Source organism: Trachymyrmex septentrionalis, unplaced genomic scaffold (assembly GCF_001594115.1).
Source record: "Trachymyrmex septentrionalis isolate Tsep2-gDNA-1 unplaced genomic scaffold, Tsep1.0 scaffold27, whole genome shotgun sequence".
Lineage (NCBI taxonomy): Eukaryota > Metazoa > Arthropoda > Insecta > Hymenoptera > Formicidae > Trachymyrmex > Trachymyrmex septentrionalis.
This window is the reverse complement of record NW_017305430.1, coordinates 812,423-837,064: the sequence shown is the minus strand read 5'-3', so window position 1 is coordinate 837,064 and position 24,642 is coordinate 812,423. Positions and strand designations below refer to the sequence as shown.

At 30.6% G+C, this 24,642-nt stretch overlaps 1 protein-coding gene across 1 annotated transcript; it reads left to right on the top strand.

Annotated features, from left to right (window-relative positions):
* The first annotated feature begins 5,824 nt into the window (after nucleotides 1–5,824).
* On the top strand, nucleotides 5,825–24,364 carry LOC108749191 (dopamine D2-like receptor). The gene is made up of 6 exons (XM_018487742.1): nucleotides 5,825–5,883; nucleotides 8,005–8,257; nucleotides 11,517–11,617; nucleotides 18,315–18,491; nucleotides 22,168–22,640; nucleotides 23,870–24,364. The coding sequence occupies exons 1-6, from the start codon at nucleotides 5,825–5,827 to the stop codon at nucleotides 24,076–24,078; spliced, it is 1,272 nt and encodes a 423-aa protein (XP_018343244.1). The 3' UTR covers nucleotides 24,079–24,364.
* Nucleotides 24,365–24,642: the final 278 nt, after the last annotated feature.

The following is a 24,642-nucleotide window of genomic DNA, read 5'->3' as shown; positions in this document are numbered from 1 at the left end:
TTGAACGTTTAGCCATCTAGATTTTGTGAAAAGTGGGAATAAATTATCTTACTTTTAATTATCTGCTTACGAGCATTATATGAGAAGCGAAGACAAGTGTTCTGGATTCGTTGAATATGGGATAGTGTTTTTTGAGTTAGAGCAAGGATGTACACAACGTTGGCATAATAAAAAAGAGAAACTAGATAAAGAGTTGAGACATTAGGAGTTTCTGAACAGTAGTGAGAATGTAGCGAAATGAATAGAAAAGACAAAGACGAAGGAAGGCTTGTGTGTGATGTCCGCTTTTATCAGACAAAATCCATTCCCATACTTCACTGTTATTAGTAATAATTATTACTAAATTATTAGTAACTTACTACTAATTATATTAATAACAGTAAAGTATGAGAATGAGGTTTGTCTGATAAATATGATTACGTATTATACGTAATAGAATTAGATACAATTTTATGACAGTTCCACGTAAAGTGATCGAATTCTCAGCCTAAATCAGCCTAGAGCCTAAATCAAGCCTCTTCGGGGAGCAGAGTCTCGGACGCTAGTAACGTCTCTTAATCGTCAGACAGAGCTATTTTCGGCCTTCTAAACGCGAAAAATCGCGTGTATGGGCGTAAGTGAGATTGAATCCGAATCTACAGATCGCGAGTCAACTGCACCAAGCGGCAAGCCACTCGACGACTATAAATTATCACAATGGATATAACTTTTTGTGATATGCCAGTTAAATTTTTGGCTTTTATATCTTTTTACAATCTTGCCACCTTTGAGATCTTGCCATTATAAAATTTAATGATACCACAAGGGATAAGCCATATTCTACAAAGTCGAGTTAAACCTACTTTGATCAAATGTGGTAATGAGAAATGTGAAACATTTCCCGCGAGATACCATTATTGCTACCTTCCATATATGACTACTTTCTGGAGAAATATATCTCGTTGTGTCGCGAAAACGAAATTCTCTGAGAACACAATTTTTCTATTATTTTCCATTATTGAAAAAAATATTATTTATCTATATTGGTGCCACTTTTCTTTACAGTATAATATATTTTATTTAATTGCATTTATTGTTGTTAGAAATTATAACAATAACTCCTAACAAATTATTGGTGGAAAGCAACTTGCGTGTGATACGCAACGAATATTTTCAATTACGTTTATCAATCTATCTCTGCCAATATATTTGTACGCGCGCGCGTGCATAAATTGAATTGTTGAATTTAAATTAACGAATTTGATTTTAAAATTATTCCTATGACGCTATTCTAATTGTAATAAATATAATTATTAATATTAAAACATATATAAATCCGTTAAATATTTGTTATTGTAAATCAATCGATTAAATAATTAAGATTTATATTAAAGGTAAACGGTACGGGTTTTGTTAGTACAGAAACAATTTTCATGATAATTTGAAATTACGTGGGCAATTAAATAATTAATCATGGTAAGCGGAAAAACACGATATGTTTCACCGTGCGTAATTTATTTGCCATATACGCATTGCATGCGATCAGTTCTTTCGTCATTGAGACTCCGACATGTTTGTAATGCAGACTTCATTTGCTCGTAAACATCGCTTATCATACGGGTTATAGCCTAATTATGAGTTTGATCATAATCGAACGCAAAGCCGCGTTTGCTAAAAACACAGTGGGAACTCCCTGATCTTAGATGGAGACGCTCGTGTACGTGCGCTTTTACTTGCGAAAGCCGGTATATATATAAACTGGCGTAACGCTTTGATAGGGCGTGTAACAAGGGAAGTTACGAGGGGCGATAATAATTACTTCGCTGTATGCCGCCGTCGCGAACGTTATCGGAAACTTAGTTTGCGCTAGTTTTTAATGCAAGACAGTGCAACGCAGATTGCCAATAATTAATGATACAGCGACACTTAAGGAATTAATTATACGAGTTAAATGTATTGTACAAATCTCACTACATGGTGTACATAAGTTGATTTATTTAATTATTATGAATTGTTATCTACTTATCATTATCATTATTTGTAAATTTTCTCTTGTTTTCTTAATTTTTTTGAGTGGAATAGAACATTATAAATAATAGTAAAAATATTAAAATTAAATTATTAAAAACATCTAAATAACAATGTCAATGTAAATGCACATATCTACACAATACTAATTAATAATTATTTATAGCTATAAATAATGAAGCTGTTGTTTAAATTTACTGACCTATATATGTTAAATTAGAATAAACATTTTTTTGTATGTAATAAATATTACGGGTTATTACTGATTAAATATTGCTATGAATAGATCGTGTCTGTAGTTTTATTTTATAATTTTTAGTTTATAAATAAATACACACACGCACTCTCCTCTGTCTTTGTCTCTCTTTTGCTTTGTTTGTAAAGCATTTGTGTGTAAATAATGAATACAGAGTCAAATAATAAAATATCTATTAAGATGGATGATATTAAATTTAAAAGATATAACATATAATAAAAGATTTTTCATTGAAATATTTTTATTTAATATGGGAATTAATAAATGTTGAAATTAATGGATACGTTGTCGATCTGCTGGGAGAAGATAAAGTTTAGCAGCCTCATAAAATGTATGCACAATTAGATAATTCAAGTTTTTTTAGGAAAACGACGAGAATGTAGCTAACAAGCAGTTTGAAATATCGCAATAATTGCGATTCATGCTTGTATTATGGCACATGAGAATACCTATATTAGACCCTACTAACTGTACTAATGCATAACGCCGCACCGCGTACGCCTATATAACCGTGGAATATTATTCTGTATTCACATATACGTGTGTTTACCCGTGGAGCACATCCTGCGCCGCATATATAACCAAGAGTTACAGAAGTGAAAATTTCCCGCTCCGCATACGCTGCGGAAGCACACTCATATTATTTTTCTGCCCCTTTTACCCGAGAAAGAATACAAGGGACGACATTACGTGTACAGATTGCACATATTTAAACGGTCTGAATTAAATTTCCCTGCTCTCCCGCTTTAAACTTGGGTTTTCATCTTTTATATTTGCGTTTATATATTCTTCTGCGGAGTACGTTGAAACACGTGTAACAGCCGCGATATAATCACGTATATGGACTCTCAAATGTTGCGCTCGTAAATGTAATTAAGGATTCAAGTTTTACGCTAATCATATTAAATATACATAATAAATATATATTCACAGTATGTGTGACTCGAATAACATGAAAGTAATTCAGCAAGCGTAAGAAACATATTCAACAGTTAAAAAATATATATTATATATTTATAGGTAAATAATTTATAAAAAAAGGAGAATAAATCTATAAATATTTTTGCGTGGTGATAAGAATTTTTTTGCCAACTTAGCTTTATATTTGTAAGATTGCAACAATATAAATAAGTTTTCCCGCACGTGCCTTTGGCGCGAATTCGTCGATTTTCGTACGTGCGATAACGTAGTTGAGAAGGATAAAACAATCTTCCAATGCACCCAACAATAATGGATTTATCAAAGGAATAACGGAGAATTCGTATATGAGAACGTAGACACAATCAACATGCATTTCAGAGTTTCGATTGAATTTTAAGTCCTGAAGAGACAAACTTTTCATTAAAGTTTCAATCATTTATGATTGGTACACATTGGAAAATTCGATGGAAAATACATGCAACCGAACTGAGAGCCCAATAAATCAATACGTGGTAAATTGTATGGAAATCGATGAAATAATTATGTCGTGTTAGAAATATCTTATTATCCGGAGCTACTCACGCAAACATGTCACAGGATGAAAACAGCCCTGCAGGGATAAATGTGGAGACGGAAATGTGACCGAGTGTTTCAAACGGGTTTCGGCCGCGGGATATTTTGCACACGAGACACGAACGTTGCAAATAAATCAAGGCTCTTCTGGCTTCCGCTGTAGAAAATCCACGAGGGCCACCGAGTAGATGTGCTTTCCTGAATGAATAAAAAGAATAGAGCGACTGGTAGAGAAAATGCAGATAGAATGTTGAAAAGGAGGCGTAAATCGCTTATTTTTCGATTTATCGTCTAAAATGTTTGATCAATGACTCTTATTTTGTTCTCTCTTGCGAATATCTCTTTTCAGTAAACACGAATAACACGCAATATCTTATTGTTAAAAAAATCTTTTAATCTTAAATAACAAAGTTACAAATTTGCCTTATATTTTTGTATGTACACATACACGTTGTCTCATATGATGTTATTTTTGGAAATTATTTTCAATAAAAAACCAACGCAATAATTACAATAAAGAATATCAAATTTTTATTACTCCAAGATTGTTTGACACATCAACAATCGCGGAGCTTGTATTGGCAATTTACTCACATTTGATTTATTGTTACAGCTATATAATACTTATTTTTATATTAATAAATTACTTAGTTTAATTTTAAATTAAAATTCTTCACGATTTATTTTTTTACTAATTATTGGATATCAGGTAAATATGAACCTTGTTTGATCTACCGATTTACTTTAATATTGGGTTTGCTCTTGCATATATCTACATATTCGACCGCGAATGTGTGCAATAAACATGAGAAAACTTCATACGGAAATACGAGCCAATCTTATCAGGCGAGATACATTTTGTGAAGCGCGGCGCACGGAGAAATCGAAATAAATAATCGACATCGTAATATAGGCCACGACGATAAAACGCATCGCATATACTGCACTAACGCACGATGTAATCGGAATATGGCGGACTGTAGTCCGCTTGAAAAATGCATGTAGTCCTTGTTTGAAATTTGTTGGCAGCCATGCATACAATGCTTGTCCAGCTGTGCGCAAAATCGCTCTGTGACATATGATCGTTTCGGTGCGCGCGTGATTTTCGAGCGACGTTATTATTTTCATCCGTGAGAAGAGATAAGTGGAACGAGAAGTTTTCGAAAAACACACGAATGCGTCAAATTGGTTGTAAGATCGATGATTAATTATTGAAATTAAATTAAACTGCATGTGATATTACTAAATTGAAAAAAATCCTGCCGTTATTAAGTTTAATATATTTATTCTTTTATGTTTATTATTATAAATTGTTTCAAATATTTGTATATATAATAATTCACGAAACTGTTTTGTATTAATAAAAAGTAATACAAGAGCATTAATTGATATTAAAAAATTTATGATGTATCAATAAACATATATACAGACTTTTATTATTCAATATTAACAGAGTAATGATTTGTATATATATATAATTTCACAAAATTTAATAACTTTCTTATAATAATATTCCTAAAACACACAGAGGTAACAAGTAAATATGAAATGATAGTTCTAAGACAAGTCCATGCTTGAATAATGAAACATTGTAATTTTTATTTTTAATTATCTTTAGTCATACAGAATAAAAATAGTAGATAATAAGATAAATAGCTGCATTTAATTGTACATACATTTAATTTTCTTGATTTCATAATTGAATTTTCATATTAGCATTTATATTAAAAGACGTTTTAAATGCACTATGGTGGAGAATACAAATATCTTGAACAATTATTATTAATACATGCTTTAGAAAAATTAGAGATGATGATAGTTTTTTTAAATAGTAATATTTTTGAGAGATCAATAAAATTCTATGACATTTATTTTAATAATATGAGGTTACTCTAATGGCTGGTAACAAAAATATAGTCTTACAATATATTATATTATAAATCAAATAAATGTGTAATTAATAATAATTAGTGATTTTTCTTTGAAATTAACTAAGTTTTTTGTTTATCTTTGTAGGTGAATGGTTCTTGGAGTTTACCCGGGTTTGTTTGTGATTTTTATATCGCAATGGATGTGACGTGCAGCACCAGCTCTATATTCAATCTCGTGGCTATTTCGATAGACAGGTAAACATTCTTCCTTTGCTTACACGAGAATGAAAATACCAATCTGAAAATACTTAAGATCTTGGAAACTCTCTTGAGATAACTCACATTCCTCTAAATATTTAGTATTTATAATAAAGATTATAGCTTTTTCTTATTAAAAGAACAAATTATAATATATTGTTATAATACTTCGATAATTTTGCTCCTTATTTAGAGAATTTAAAAGTTCTTATAAAATATAAAATATTACAAACGTGACATATTATTACTAAATAAATTTTAAAATCTTGATAAATTTTTTGTATGTAACTAATAAACCAAATTAAAAACCGTCGTAAAAATAGAGATGCATTACGATCTTTCGCGTTTTCTCTTAAATTCTGATAGAAGACATTAGCGATCAAGACATGTGCTTTCGCCAATTCCCATCGTCATAAAAGAGCCATAGTCATTACTGAGAAAGTTTGGAAATCAGGAAAAAGGGGGTAGGCTGATTTTACTGGTTTACGTGCCTCGAATAAAATGCAGACAAAGATCGCACTTATGTTCGAAATGCAACGATAGGAGAATTAGATTAGATATACTGGTACGTTTAAGTTTGCTGAATACAATTTTTTAGATTTATAGAATAAAGGTTTACGTCGCGAATAATTAAGCATAAGACCTATCAAAAAAATAAATGGTTAAAATTATTTTTTTAAACATTATTATATAAGATTTGAGTTAACTTTCTTATTGTATAATTATATTTACTATATTTTTTCTTTCTTTGGGAAAAAATTACAAAATTGAAATATAATAATATATTAATAAAATTAAAATTTTATAATAATATAATTATTTGTTTCATATATTTTTCGGCATGACTTTTAAAAGCATTAATTCCGCACATTTATTGAAAATAATATTCTTTTAAAATTTAAATTATAAATTACCATTTTTGTTTAAATATAAGCCTTAAAAATAAAAATAAAATATGTAAAAATACGTAAGCTGAAAAAATGCATATAAATTGCATTTTTAATGATATTCATTTTGATTTTGTGTCGTTTGAGAATATAATTTTTTTATTCTTTTCCCTCATTGCTTTTTTTATTTCGAAATGGTATAATTTATAAGAGCTTATTTGTAATGTAATAAATTGATGACGAGATGAACAAGAGATTGAAGAGTGCCCGATGATACTAATACATATGACAACAGATCGTTATGTATCAGTGCTATGTTTCCGCTTTTATATTCGGCTGTACAGAAAGAAATTGTTGTTAATTGAATCGCATTGAAAAACGCATTAATGCACAAGTTTGGAGCAATTTTGAAGCAATTTTCTATCTAAAACAATTGTAACGATAGATTGTTACAGAAATGCTAAAAACTAAAAACATTTTGCAAAGAAACTGTAAGCTTTAAAATTGTTCTATAACATCTCTTCCGAACTTTGGAAATTTCAGAGATTACAATGAAAATATCCTTTTCAATCTTTCGTAAGAAGTTTAGATAATCAACCACAAATTTTTACTTACGATAAAAATGTATATTTAAAGCAAATAGTTAAAGAATTAATTTTTATTAATATTTTCAAAATAGTGAGTTCTATAAATAGAAGAGGCGTGAAATGTATTTTTAAGTAATAAATTTAAAAATGAACCTTATTTAATGCTGAGCTTTATTTGGCTTGTATATATTGTTTATTGGGCATTTTATTTTGATTAACTTATTTTGAATAAATTTAAAACATATAGAGTAACTATTGCATTAAATATTATACTAGTTACTAAGAAATTTAATGAATTGTAAGTTGCAGTTATAAGATAGAAAGAAACAACGTAATTAACAGCGTAAGTTACAGCTGAAAAAAGTAGCTATATATATATAACTGTAACAGAAAATAGTTATCTCTCAACTCTACAGAGTTGTGTACACACATTTAAAATTTATTTCCTTTTTATTCCGAAATTAATTCTGTCAAACGCGACAGTTGACTTTAATGACAATAGCGGAATAACAAATACATATGTTAATATCGTACGAGATGGGAATACTGGAGAATGGATGAGACAAGAGCCGCTGGATCTGCATAGATGATTTTGCGATATAATGCGGTAGGCAATTGCAACACGAACCGATTTTGAATTGCAGATACATAGCGGTGACCCAGCCGATAAAGTATGCGAAGCACAAGAACAATAGAAGAGTATGGTTGACGATACTGTTGGTCTGGGCAATATCGGCCGCGATCGGCAGCCCGATTGTCCTAGGCCTGAATAATACTCCGGAACGGATACCGGACCAATGTCTGTTCTACAATACGGATTTTATCATCTACTCGAGTCTGTCCAGCTTCTACATACCCTGCATCATCATGGTATTCCTTTACTACAATATATTCAAGGTGAGAGCGATTTTTTTGCGGCAACACATATTAACACGCCGTCGTATAAACCTATATTTTTTTTTGTATAAGAATTGACTGATGTATGTAGAGTATAACTAATTGAGGCATGCCAAAGTAAAACGTAAGTGCTATTTTTAAATTTTTCAGTAGAAAGGAAGAACTTATTTTCTTGAAAATATATATTATCGCTTTAAAAATTCTACAAAGAAAATTACTGTAATAATTAAAAATATGAGCAATCAACTTTTGGCAAAAATTTTTAATTAGTATTTCTAATTTTCAAAAATTATCTTAAAATTATTAAAATTTTAAAATATTATAAGTCCATTTAAAAATGTAAAATGTTGTTCAAATAAAAATAACAATTACATTATAGACTTGCAACGTTTTGAGTTGCACTACCCATTTTTTCTGCTTCTAGTAGTACTTTTCACGCCAAATATTAGTATGTTAGCATTTACTCAGTCATACAATAAGATACATTTCTCACAATTTTGGCACTTGGGTTTTTGCTGTGGCACGCCTCGGTTATCAATCAACACGTCGCTACTTTATTTCCAAATTACACAACCCAAAAAATTAAGTTTCTCAGAAAAGAAGAAAAACTATTTTTCGACTTCATAGAAAATTTATTGATTAATTAAATTAAATAATATTAGCAAAAAGAATATATTCTTAAGATAATAAAATGTGTCATCTTTATTATTTTCGTTTTGCAATTTAAAAAATACTTTTTAAATTCTGGTCCATAAAATTTAAGAAAATTTTCTTTCAATTTGAAATTTTTATTGTAAAAACTTTCCTATTATAAATGTGGACATACGTATAGTAAACGAGAGATCAAGTTTTCTCACTGGCGGTTGAGAAACGCTGGTATTAATAGGTCAAGCTGACTAGCGGAAAATATAGGATCATACGGGTAATCGAAATTGCGTATTAAACGAACACGTAGATTAAATAAAACGTCATTACTATCGCCCATACAAATTGTGAACGACGCAAACAAATTTTTATGTAAAAAAAAATCTGCAATTTAAATTTCTAAACGTAATTGCGATTGACGTCGCCATATTTTAAATATTATTGGAAATTGATTAACGCTGCAATGAGATAAAATCTTAGAAAAAAAAATTTGCGACGTTGAAATTATATCTACGGTGAATTTTAAAGCATATGGCTTTTGTAATATAGCTGTTGCATAGCAATTGCATAAAAATTGCGTAGTGAAATTTATTACAAAGATTCTACTCCAAAAAGAAATCGATAGCTGTCTTTGTAGCTGAACCGACACACGCAAGCGATGACAAGACGGAAAAGAAATTATCTCTAGCTCGATTACAAAAGGGCAAAAATTTGTTCGTGCCTCTTTTATCTCTATGATTACTTCAGAAACGTGAACCAATCGCGAAATTGGCTGTACCATGAAAGGTAGCTCTCGCAAAGGCGAGTCTGCTGTCTTCTAATTTAATTGTCACGTATGCGCTGTGTGCGATACCGCTCAAATTAATCCGACTTTGTTGCCGACAGTGTGGAATTTTTTAATATTTCGTTGTGAAATTAAAGTAGAAAAGAGACGTGACAAACCATAATAATTAAAATATAGGAGTAACACAGTCGGAATAAAATCGTAATGCGACTATATGAATATGTTACGTATTTTGAAAATTGAGTACATGTTTAAATAATGTGATGTGGGTTCACGGCGAATCGTTTTGCTATAAACAAGCTTATAAAATCAACTTCATCCATCGGGAATTTCTCATATTTGATATGTTTATAATAAAAATTGCGTTCAAATTTTATACGATAAATTTTGGGCGCAGATGGAGCAAAGTGCATTGCGGTTTATACAGCGGTTGCTATCATATTGCGGTAGATCGTAAATACAGCTAGTTGGACAATTTCAACGTTCGTAGCGTACAGAGCATTTCGATTGGACTGTTAATTTCGTACTTGTGGTAATTGTACGCGCATAATATCGGTGCGAAGTACCGTAATAATATTGATATATAGTCTTTATATTTTCAATATGATATTACCATTATTCGTGCGTGATATTATATCATGATATTACACCCTTCACAAAATCAGAGCGGCATCACTATCAGTTGTAAATATCCGCTGAACTTCGTAGAAAACTTAAGTGTAAAGGATACAACTTTAGATGGAAAGACGAAGAATTCGAGTTTTCAAAGAAGAATCTAGTGAAATTTAAAAGAAATAACAAAAGGAATTTTTGTATAGCAGCATTCCATCTCTCTTCCTTTTTTTTTATTTAAAAGAAATCAATAATCTTTTTGTTGAACTAACACGTGTACTCACGTACACAATACACAACAATGTGTAAAAAAATTTCTTTGCTTATAAATAAAATTTATTTCTGCATCTTTTAACTTTATGATTTTTAATATAAATATTTAAAAAATTCTACATTTTAATTGTTTAAATATTGAAAAATATTATAAACAAACAAAAATTTAAAAAGAAAATATGAATAGCTGTTCGATATACAGAAAGAACAGTTTTGCTAAAAATTTAGCTAGATATATGTATAAGAACTGAAAATAATATCAAGATTATACAAATAATTATATTGAACCAAAATAATTTAATAGGAGATTTAAACATAACGACAATGCTGCAAAAGTTTTGATATACTGGCAACCAATTTGAGTATTCTACTCATATAATTTTGATGTACTAATAAAATATTTTTTAAATTTCTATGTATCTATTTAATTTTTAGATACTTCAGCAAAATTTTTTCATATAGCTACATTATATATTGTAATAATTTATTTTACACACATATTAAACTTGATTATTTTAAAGTAGCGTTATATTAGTAACCAAAAGTAAAAAAGTACAAGCTGAATCAAATCCCTTTTGTGATTATAATTATTTGTATGTGAAAAAAAATTTGTTATTTCTAGAAAAACGAATATATTCTTTTCAATGCAATAGAATAAAATACAAACATCGAGAATTATGTAATTTCTTCTTTTAAATTAGAGAAACAAAACTTTTTCGATGGCAGTTAAATCAACAGCAAAATATCATAATGCTTTAGCAGCACAGAAATTTTCTTCCGTAAAACTGTCGAAATAAATCTTGTTATCCGCAGATAGGTGCTCGATAACGCGTCTCGAGTGTTATCTACAGAAATCTCGCACAAAGATTTATGCTATACGTTTACGTCTCGAGTTTGCAACTCCTGATTTATGTCACAATGTAGATTTTCAATTGACCGTTTCAGGCTCTGCGAAACAGAGCGAGAAGGGCTCGTGCTACTAAAAAACCGAATTTAGGCGATATAAAACCGGGGAGTATCATCGAGAATATTGCACACACGCGTAGGTGAGTACTTGATTGTTTAAATAACTCGTTAAAACTAATTAAATACTGTCTTTTTATATTGTAGAAGTTACAGCAAGAACAATTAATTTTTGTTATTTTTTTTCTGAAAGTATTCTTAAACTAATTTATATTTGATTTTTTGTAGTGGAACTAAATTATATTTGATTTTATGATTAATTATTTAATCGAAAAACGAGAATTAATTTTAATAATAATTTCATAATTATTTTTGTAATTGTGTTAAATCTTTGAAAAAATGAATGTACTTTTTGTTCTAATTTTAAATGTACGTTTTATTTACGAGGTAAATGGAAGATATTGTGCTGTATCTTTTACTAAAATTGATGTTTCGCATGTGACGCATGCAAATATATGTACATATACTATTTCTGCTTCTTCTGATATATTACAATTATGCAATTTCGTAAAAAAAATAAAACGGAGGGAATCTTAATACAGCTCAGATTAAACTCTGATTTAGAGAGACGTTAATATTTTATACAGATAAATTGGATTGAAAATACATTTGTGCTTTCTCGATGTTTTGTGTCTTTCCAATCATTCAATAATACAAGCAAGATACAAGCACAATGCTTAGAAATTAAACACAGCAACTTATAAATCTTTTACGTACACTTGTACTTCTTTATACATCTTTGAACTGTTACTTTCCCAAGCTTTGAACCTTGTACTATACATTCTTGAATTTTTAACTTTTCCTGTCTGTCGATATTTTCTCTCTGTTTGTTGAATTCTTAATAGCGCAACAGATTTATTCGAAAAATAGGCTTAAAGAATGTATTATTTCTCGATCTTGATATAGACAATATGTCATTATATATGTTATTTAAAAGATGTTCTGTTTTTAATGTAATACAATATGTTGTCATTGAATTGTTTTTTATCCTTCAAATTGGGCAGATATAAAAAAATATTCCTTAGATTTTTATATTTAACAACATATTTCAAGAAAAATTGGTTTTGAAAAAATTTCATGATACTTATAATTTCTGAATAATTATACATATATAATGTTTATTTTAAAATAAAAGTATCTTTAGCTTAATTAATTTTTAAGAAAAATTTGTTACAAAGATTATAACAACATTAAGAAATTGAAAAGTAGTTTAACAAATGTTGATCTTTCACAATCGAATATAAACTATCTCGAAATTGAATAAGAAAACTTGCGGTTGAAATGATATACGTAATAGATCTAATCAGGATTGATTTGCATGATTCGCGTGTCTGCGGACAAATCATTCTCCCAGAAAATACCACTGGTGAAAATTTATTCATATGCTCTCTTATACATTACCCGACCCGTTTGTCGGCATGATAAGCGCGAGAATCGACTGACGACACACTTGGAACACGTCGCACGCGCAATGCGCAACGATTCTTTTCAATTTTCGTGACCGCGTAAGGCTCGCATTCCAACGAGACAATTTCTCGCGGAGATTGGCGTCAGCTGACGCAACGCGAGCTGAGATACGGACCGGCCGAGAGTTAAGTCCTGAGCATCCCCCGGATAATTCGCTTTTCTCGCACGCCTCCGCCTCGCACGTGCTTTCATTTCCGTCGTGCTGACGAGAGCAGTCTCGTCTTGAATAGCAAACTACTTGTACGCCGCTTAATCGCCAGTCTTTTTGTTCGTGTACCTTTCTGGCATGCATCTCGTTACGTCTTCCTTGTTCGTCCCTTTGCGTTAAAGTTCATGCAAATTGAATATTACCGAGAAAGATATTCTTTATTGACATTTGACATTTATAATGGAAAGATGATAGCGAATTAAGTAGGATTTTTGATTGATATGCATAAGAATATCGAATAAAATTAGAATGGGAATAAAGGAATCGAAAGGAGGAAAATGTTCCATATATTTTGGATTGTTATTAATATAATATTGTTTTCTTATTTCAAAAGTAATACAGTTTTAAAAATATAATTTTTGAGTTAGGTATTATCAAAATTAACTAGATAAAAATTACTCTATCAATCATCAAAAGTAAATCAACTTAACTTCAGAATCCGTTCATCAAACAATATTTATATCGTTCTTAGTGTTTTCGAAGAGATCATAATACTTTCGACAAGAACAACACACTTTGAGTTTTGCCGTTTTTGTAAATAAAATGGAATTTTCTATAGAGGATTAGTCATGTAAAATTTTAATGATTGATGTGAAGAAGAAATTATTTTATTTTAAATTTAATCATTTTAGCCGATCAAAGTAAATATAAATTATTGATATTTTGAGTTATGTCACTTTTGATGAATTATTTGGGATTCATTTCAATTTCGTAGGATATTAAAATTGTTAAAACTAAAAAAGGACTGAATTTAAAAAATTTGTAAAACAAAAATTTTTTTGCTGATATTATTTAATTCTCTTTAAATTCTTTGGAATGAAATTCACTTTAAAAAGATTAGAGAAATTATAGTTAATAATTTTCTGTTAAATTGAGAAAAATAATTTTTTCTGAAAATAATTTCTTAATTTTTTTAGTTATATTACTTTTAAAGTAAAGGAAAAAAAAATGTGTTTGTATAGAATAATATTACTCTAATTTCAAGAGACAAGAATATCTCAATTATTTTAAGAGTAGAGTTTAAAATATAAGCGATAGGCTTTTCGCGATATTTTATTGACATCATGCAAAGTGAATATTCGCAACTACATAAAATTCGCATGTACGTAATATGAAATGTCGTAAACCAAGATAATAGTATTCGTGTTTATTTATGTGCATTGCCATTTACTTCCGATGCATCAGAAGATGCATATAACCTTACCGTAGCTCGAATTCGACGTAAGGATTATTTACCTCGCAAAGTATCGCGATGACGGCTTTAAAGAAATATAAAATATTTTACCTTAACGTATCTATTTATTTCCGTCACATATGCAATTTGAACGCGTACAGCAATTTCACGCGGATCATTTAAAATTTAACATAATATCTACAGTATGGAATATTTAAACATTACAATAAATAATGTTGATACAAAGTGTAATTTAATTCAATAATAATATATAAGACAGATTAATATTTGTGATAGTTTTAATTGCAATATCTTTTCAATTAAAATGTTGACGATATTATTTTATCTTTTTCATTCATTTCTTCAAAATTGGATTTTACAGACTTTTTTGTTTGCATAAATATTCAGACAATATAATCACCTTTCTATTGATATTGTAAATGTTATACTACTAATTGGAAAAAAATAATAATTGTATTAGCATTAAATTAAAAAATAGCAAATTGAATTCTAACATTGGTATAAGAAACTCTTGTGTGTATTTCGATTAATCAAAATTGATTTTTAAAGAAACTAATTTTTTGCTTAAAGTGAGAAAACTCTACATAATTTAATATTGAAAATTAAAAAGTTACGTGTAAACAAACGTAGCTTTCAATTAAAGTTTCATTTATGTCCTTAATTACAAATTGATTAAAGTTGATGATTATTAAATTCGATTTAACAGAAGAGAGCCGCGATGTTTTTAGAATAATGTATACACAGAACCACATAACGCTCAACAGATGTATACGTTTGTAAATATCCGACATCCCTAGCTAAGAAGATTTTCAAAAAATATTGACGCGCTTCGTTAAGTACTTGAGTCTATCCGATGGAAGTACTACTAAGGTAAACGAAATTTTCCTGCAAACTTCTGTTTACCTTCCTTCTAGCAAAGAGCGCAGAAAATCTAAGCATTTAAGCGCTTAAACTCAGAAGAGGCACGCACGGGGAAATAGTGACCGAAAAGGGCTAGCTGCCGCACAACGAAAGATGTCGTTTAAGTTAAAAAGTAAAGGTATTATCTCGATTCTTACTGTATCTTATACTACATTCATACTACGGCAGAGCTGCAAAAAGAAGAAAGTTTAGTATTAATTAATTTTAATGATATCAATTAACTTTAACAGATTCAATTTACTTTTTATTCTTCTGCACAAAATAGAATTTTTTACAATAAAGAATATTTAAACATTTGCCAATTATGTTGGTATGTAATAATACAAAATGTAATTTAATTTAATAATAATTTGATACTTAAGTGGCTAAACTTATTTGTGATAGTTTCAATTTCGATATCTTCTTATTGATTAATTTTTCCAAAATTAGACGATTTTAAAATTTCTACACTCTTCTGTTCGCCTATTTAAAAAAACATTTTCGAATTTTACTCAAACAAAAGAAATCCTATATTTGGTCAAAGCAGATCTTAGTGCTTAAATAGTTTAGTGTAAATTTCTAAACATATCTGATTCTGCAAACTACATATCGAAATCTTTTTCGGTCTTGAAACATAATGGGAGAATCAGATATGTATGTAAGATCTGCTTTGATTGAATATAGGATAGAATATAGGATTTGTCTTATTTAATTAGATTTATTTTCAACGGTCCAAATTTGGATGGAATCATAATTGTTTATTTTTGAATTTTATTTTATTTTTTTAAATTTAGAAAAATGAGAAAAATATCTCTTCATACACCATTTATCCGTCATAGAATTAAAGGCAACGCGTCTCAGTAAATTGATAATTGCTTTTGGTTTAACTTTGACGAAGACCTCATTTACAATAACATATGATGCATGACGGCGGTGAACGATAAATTAAACTTAGATGTTTACAGTCGCAGTCGCAATTTGGGAAGTTCATCCGCATTTTGATATCTCTCTCTAGGGTGTAATGTATCTGACATAATTTGGCGTCCTGGTTAATCCGCCTACATGCACCCACGTTGACCACATTGTTCCTTTATCAACTTTGTTATCATGCGAAGGTTCAGTCAAGAGAATATTGAAATTTTGATATTTATCTTGTCATTCTAATGCACGCATCATGCCGTGACACGCGGTATCTTAAATCTTAAGTAAATCCCGAGACTACGTTTTAGTCAATGATTAATACAATTAATAATTGTTTTATTTCATATTCATGATAACACATGAAAAACTGAAATTGCTTGAGCTGAGATTAAAATGAAATCAGAATAGAAGGAAAAAAATAGATTATCGTTTTAAATTAAGATTGCTCGTATTATATTTATACAACATAATGATATTTTCTTTCATATACGATAAGAATTTTTTTTGTTTAGAGAATATTGTACATATGAAATAATTTTAATTAAAATAATATTATTTATAATAAAATATATTTATAACAAAATGTAATGATAAAACAAATGTCAGCATAAAATTATCTTTTAATTTATTTTTTGTATTTAAGTGGTATGTACAATATTTATAGATGTTTGATCGTTGTTGTTTGATATAATATAAAAATAAACCCTTTTATACATATTTTTTAATGTAAATATATATCCTAAAATATTTTTTATAGTTTTCAGTTATTTTAATAACAGATTATTAGGATATATTATTTTAAATTTAATGCATATTAGAGGCTTTTTATCATAATTTCTTAAAATGAATTCTTAACTTTATAAAAATTTATTTTTTTATGTGAGAACATTTCTTCTTTGCGAAAAATTCATGTATGTTTAGATGTATCGCTTTATATCAGGTATTTGAAATGTGCATGAGAAAATTGAGAAAATGCTGGGTCATGCTTTGATCAGGCAATTGAACGTATCTGCATATATTGTCGCAATATATCGCGGATACTATCACTTCCAAGTTCGATAATGCAAAATTTAACAGCAAGGCTTCCAATTTGCGGATAGGAGTGTTAATAAAGCTTATGACAGCTCAAATCGCAGTCTTCTTCGCCGAATATATATGAATTATTTTGCAATGCAAAACGAATTCTGTGCGAGAAATTCTGTCACAGAAATTAAACATTGTAACGCAATTCTGCATTATCCAAGCAGCCAAAGTTTTGATAATAGCATTTAGAGAATATTCAACTTTTAGGAAATTCACGAATTTTAGATATTGTGTGGGAGATTGAAAAATTTATAGCAAATCCGGTTGAATTTATTAGCATGTTAAAAGCTTGTTATATACAAATTAACGTAACGATTTATATTCGATAAATGTGCTTAAATGCAAATAAGATGCTCAATGCAAATTGTTACATTGACAGAATTATATTGTTGGATATGTTATCGATTAAAACGCAAATATACATTTAGTTAGATAAATTAGCGTGCAACAGACTTTAATTTGCACCATTGCGCACATTCAATTAAAATCGCACACTCATTCTCTTTCTCTCCTATTCTCTCTCTCTCTCTCTCTCTCTCTCTCTCTCTCTCTTTCTCTCTCTTTCTATTCTTCTTTCCCACTTAGTTTTCTTTTTCTTAAATTTTAAATATTTATACGATTAAACACGTTTCTATTTTGATATAATAAACTTTTAAATGCTAACTATAAAGATAAAAGAAAAAAAAATATATATATTTAAATACATTATTTATTATATTCAAAATTAGAGAGGAAAAATTGTAACGATATTTCGATTTGATTGCTGTTTCGTAACAAATTAAAGACTCGTTTGAGATCCCTGCCGTAAAAAGGAAACAGCGACGCTCTGTCACTTAGGATCTTGCAGGTGCTGTCAAAAAGCGTGTCGTCGCTTTGTGCATGATAGATACGCTACTTGCTGGATTAACGCTGGGGGATGCCGGATAAACAAGGAAGTGCATGATAGGTGTAGAGGCTTTTCTAGAGGCTTTTGACTAAGATCACGTAGTGGGTATTCTGTGGCAAGGTTTGCGGAAACGGCGCTGGGGGCGGCTGCCCTGGTGGCACCTGGGATCGAGGAACCGACGAACACCGCTTCCGGCAGCAACGAGGACGAGGATGAGACGCCCCTCGATCCCGTCGTCGTCATCTCCAATGACAAGAGCACGGAATTCTTTTTAGCCACGGTCGTCGAGGAAGCAGCGTAAGAATTTCATCATATCTTTTTATCACTCGTTCCTCCTCACCTCTGTCGCACATCCCGATCGGAAGGAAGATGTCGGAATTTTCTTTCAACGATATCGGATCGCATTGTCATGACGTTGTGCGACGCGACTCGTCATAGCGATCATTGATGCAAAAATTGTCTCTGAAATGGTTACCGTCTTTCAAATCGTTAGCATTGCTTAATTTGAAATGTGCACCTCTTGCGATGACAGTTCAATTTAAAGTCGAATGATCAAAGAACATCTGCTAGGTCTTTCGTAAAATATATGATTGATTTAGGATAAATTACGCTCGATATTAAGTATTCATCTCAATTATTGTAAAATTAGGATCAATAACTCAATCATTAATATTTAATACATTAATTTTCGTACAAGTTTATTTTAAAATAATATAAAATTTTATATTTTTTTATTTACAGCATTATTAAAAACGATATTACATTGATTGAAGAGAAACGGCATTTTTATATTATCTAAATACTTTTAATTCAAATGATAAATATCCTTAAGTATATTAAATAAATTATAAGATTCAATTTATTTTATGTACATCGCGGGAATGTCCAAATTAATTTAAAAACAACCTGAATAACGAAGAGCACTGAATAACCAAGATACAACTTCTCTTTCTATCTGCTTTTGCTGACTTCCGAGAAATAAAACGAACGTTAAAAAGTCCTAGATGAAAGGCAAATGAGATGATTATACGATATTCTATTCACCTGTAAAGTAGAGAAGTAGAGAAATGTTCGCGTTCTTTTTATTATGCGTCATTTGAAATGATCTGATCTGAGGTTCTCCGTATCATCATCACGCAAAGTAGCTTGTCTTTCTGTTTAGTTCTTCTTGGTTACGACTCATAATTTGAGAAAAGTACGAAATGGGAAATTGAAAGAGGATTAAAAGAGCTATTGATGCTAAATTAAATTTTCTTTGTGTAACTTGACCTACATATATATTTAGCAGAATTCCATCAAATGAACTCAATCAAATGAATTCCACGAACTTCTCGGATGCTATTATTTCTTACTTAACGTACAACAAATGAAATTCGTAAAATTTCACTTAAAGGAATTTTAGCAAGCTGCACGAAAGGAAGAGCAATCCGTTAAATAAAATGGACAAATAAAAAGACGCGCGTAGGTCGTAGTGAATTACACAATTATTTTCCTCTTTCTGAAGATTTCGAAGCAACACGGAAAAGCTTTGAGTCAATCAAAAGTTTTGGTCTGCCGTTTAATTGGCCAATTGGGAGTCCTCAATTAAGAGGATATTACTTTTGTAATGCGCGTCGCGTGTCGCAAAGTTTTACAGTTACGGTTTATATCTCTTCTGCTCCGAGTTCTCTTCAGATTACATGTAACGTGAGAATAATTGCAGACTTCTTTCAAGCAAGAGATGATTATTGTTTCAGACTATCCCTGCTTGTCCAAAACATAATGTAATAATATATCTATAGTAGCAAAATACGTGTTATTTTATCAAGTTATAAAAATTATTTTTAGTTTTATATAATATATACACAGAAAGAACGGTTGCTTAAGTAAAAATTTAGTTTTAATTTGAGTTGTTAATCTAAAAATAATTTTGTTAATGTATTAAAATAATTATGTAGGACGCTCAAGCTATTTGCTAGAATATCAAAACTTTTGGCTGCATTGCTCATTATATTTGAGTTCTTACATAATTATTTTGATGATTCAACAAAATTATTTTCAGATCTGTGCCTATCTAGCTAAATTTTTAAATATTTCAGCGAAATAGTTTTTTATGTATTGTTTATATTTTTTTTCTGTGTCTTGTTCATAAATTAATTTCGCATTTTTTACAAAGAAATTAAAAACACGTTTCCTTAAGCATCTTGGATGATCATTTTTTCTTCAGTTTACTTTTTTTTCTTGTTCTTTGAAATAGGACATCAGTTTTTTTCCTTTTTTAAAAGCACTTTTCAGTAATTCGTCTCGAATGAAAAAGAAGCGAAGACAATTCAGAGCGACGTCGAAACTTCGCTCGATCGGAAAACTCGGACAGGAAGTCACATCGATATTCGGAACAGCTGACAAGTTGGACATTCAAAAGTTCTTGCGCGTTGGACTACAGGGCGAAACAAAAAAAATTCGTGAATTGGGGAGCGGGGGAAGAGAGTGAATCGCGCAAGGGAGCGCATGTTGAATCGCGAAAAGCCGATAATCTCGTAATTATTTTCTTCGTTCTCTACACAATTGCAATGGATATCACTTGGAGTTATACGAAAGTCCGCTCTCTTCTTCTTTCTCTCCCCCCCGCCCTCTCTCTCTCTCTGTGTCCAAAACTCTATTCAAAGCCTGTGCACAATACTAGTTTAACGGAAACTCGTCACTCTGATAGTAATCCGGAAGTTCGCGAGCTAATCGCGATGGGGTGGCCTCTTTGTATTGGCATCCACAACAATTTGCATATAGCCACTCGCATTACCTTTAAAAATGAATCAATCAACTCACGGGCATTTCACGGTTATTAATTGGATTGTATATTTTCAGAGAGAACGCTCAAATAATACTGCCACATATTTTAGGACGCGTGAGACTTCGCATCGAGTTGTATTATGAAATTATTTTTGCATGAAGTACAATTTATTATCCTTAAACTTGATAATCGCATTCATATTTTTAGTTACGCTTTTAAAAAATTATATGAAAAGGAAAAAGAAGAAATATAATATCATCTTTGTGGCGGAAAGCAAATTATACGTGGTTTATTATTTTAAAGTTATAACATATAAAAATGATTACACAATTATTTAAATATTTTAATTAAATAATGATTTATATTAAAATCCAGTAAAAAGAGATTAAAGTTATTTTATATATAATATAATAAATTGAATCTCGTTGTATATTTATTTAGAACGTTTTTTCTGTAGAACGTGTTTTCTTCTTGCCTTTGAAAGATGTAAGACCTATTTGCATGAAGTACTAGGGCCCTATTTTTAAGCACATATGAATAATTTCCGCATGCGAAAAAGACAGTTTCTTGAATGTGAATGTCGATTGTATACGGAATTGCTATTTTTGTATGCGATATTTGTTTAAGAATAGGGCCCCTGTTTCTTAACTAATATTGATCTATTGAATAAATATTCCCCAATTCCTCGTAACGTTTTCCTAAAAATATTTCGTATTATCATTTTTCGACCGGGTCGAGGTACACAATATCGACGACGAAATTTCGAAATGTATAAGAACGCAAAAACTTAAATATAAAATTTAATATTTAGAGAAAATAAAACCCGTAGATATTAAGAAATAATAAGAAAGATTACAACTACCATTTAAAATTTAATTTTATATCCGAATATCGAATGATGATACAGCATGCAAAAAATATTGCATTATATGATATCTTTGAAGACATCATTCGTAATAATTTTGAATGCAAAAATATAATCTCGTGATAATATTGAAAAAGAAATAATTCATACAAGGATATCATGTAAAATTTCTGAAAGCTATCTTTATTTCTGTATCGAGTAACTTATGTTTCTGTCACGAAATTTTGAACTTCTAATTCCGGTTTTATTTAATTGTAACTGGTGATGCAGGTTGTAAACTCTAATACGAAGCGGATGAATGCCGGGATTGTCTGACACTCGAATGACAGTTGTCGTTTTAGCGCGGTGGCACAGGCTCAGCTGACTGGGACACCACACGTACAGCGGCAGGACTCCAGCGGATACGACGTCGCAGCGAGTAGCACGATTCACGAACCACTTGAGACAAATTCAAGCCCAAGTCCGAATCCGCGGATTACTTCGGGCCCGCCGTCCTCGTCGACTTCGTCGTCGCCTCCGCCGACACGAGGTCCGACTAGCGTGTCCTCTTCGACGCAGACGAAGAGGAACGGTAACAACGGCGGCGCGAACAAGCAGGAGCTGAAGCGGCTGAAGAGCGCTGGCTCGCTCCTACCGCTGCAGCTCGCGAGGACGCCTAGCGTACTGTCGTCCTCCTGCAAGAAGGATCGAAAGAACGCATCGGCCGGGACGAGGTTCACAATATACAAGGCCAACAAGGCTAGTAAAAAGAAGAGGGAGAAAAGCTCAGCCAAGAAGGAGCGCAAGGCCACGAAAACTCTGGCGATCGTGTTAGGTAAGTTACGCGCGTGGCGCTGCTTTAATAAGTAGCTCAGCTCGATCCGTCTTACATCTATTATTGATGAGCTCACAGACTTGCGAGTTAGAAGCGAGAATCAGAAAGAACGACGCTACTGTAAATATATGTGAAGTATGTGAAAGTCTGAACATGGTTAAACAGATATAGGCAAGTGATTTAAAAACATCGAACGAGATTAGTTACATGTTCAATATGACGATTCGATAGGACCAAGCGATTTATCTCTGTAAATATTTATCGCGAGTAATAAATATGTGGCAATAAAATATCCATACGAAACTGCTATTTTTACTATTCGAAATGTAGACTTACCTACTTGAATATTGAAACGTTGAAATCAATATTAAGAAATATCGGCAAGAATGTAAATATTATTATAGAAAAAGTACGAAAATCTCGATATTATTATTAAACTCTATAACTTGTCAGAACCTGTTTTGAATAAAATTCATAGTGAGGTTGAATGTAAGAGAATTAGGTGGATTATAATTTGTACTTTGCAAGAAATATTTCTGATACATAAAACATCAAAGGATAAGTTAATAACAGACGCTGTAAGTTTCTGAAGTCCTTAATGTGTTAAAATTGTTAACAGAACGTATTTTGCAAACTGAGAGAAATGTTAAAGTTTAAGGTATACTTGCTTTGTAGAAAATTATAATAGTTAATTTAGAACGTACGCATTTCATAATTCCCGACAATAAACACTACATATAAAAATGAGGAATAGGGATATAAAATCAAATTGTATTATTAATCTTTATTGTGTGTTAAACTCTCTGACTTTTATTAAAATGAACATAGTTTCTATATAATAACTTTTTTTATATAATTTACTTTTTTAAAATATTTTTAAATATTTTAAATTATTTTTCTAAAATATTTAAAAAAATACGCAACAAGATTTAAAATATTAATAGAGCGATAACAATGAAAGTATAATTTATATATTATATATTGAGTTTTCTTTAAGTATAGAAATTATATTAAATTTTTGTATTATTTTGTATTTAAGATATAATTATTAGAGAAAGAACAGTAAGCAATTATTGATATGTACATATCAATAGTATATTGTTATAATTAAAATTGTATCGATAAGTCAGAAATTATAAGAACGTTAAGAGATGTATTTTATAAAGTAGTAATTAATCATACGTCATTTATTGAAGTAATTATTTCGATCAACGCCATAAATGTCACAGGTGTCTTTCTAATATGCTGGGTGCCATTCTTCACTTGCAACATCATGGATGCAATCTGCACGAAGCTGACGAAGGCTTGTCAACCTGGTGTTACAGCCTTTATCATCACTTCCTGGTTGGGCTACATGAACAGCTTTGTGAATCCTGTAATATACACTGTGTTCAACCCCGAATTCCGTAAGGCCTTCCGCAAGCTAATCAGTATATAAGCGTGCAATTCACCCACTTCTACCGCTGAAGAAGAAACACGGGACAGCAAACGCAACTCGGTGTAAATCGTCGTATTTGTGATGTAACAACAAGACTGTAGGCACTCGACAAACTTGCAACAGGTACTGTTGTTCTTGTATTTGGAACCTCAACAGCTGCATTTGCCTATCGGTTTTCGCGTTCCGTCGCGTGTCAATCGTTTTCCAAGCGAATAAGGAAAGCCGAATTTCACGAAACATTTCCTATTTTAAAACTCTTAGAAAATATATAATACGGTTTGCGATATGAAGAGACAAATAAAACATTATTTCCAATGAACGTCATACATGATTTTTATGCGTTCCATAAAAATAATTTATAAAGATTACAAAAGTTATTAAAATAAAAATAGAAGCAAAAATGATATTTTTATTTAATGAAATTTTCTGCGTACGTAGACTATAATATTGAAATATTAATAATATTTTTTCAAATTTATGAGACATTGACAACATGGATTAATGTACAATATATTTGAAGATATTACCTGTGAAAATCATGTTGACGTAAAAAGAAGAAGATAT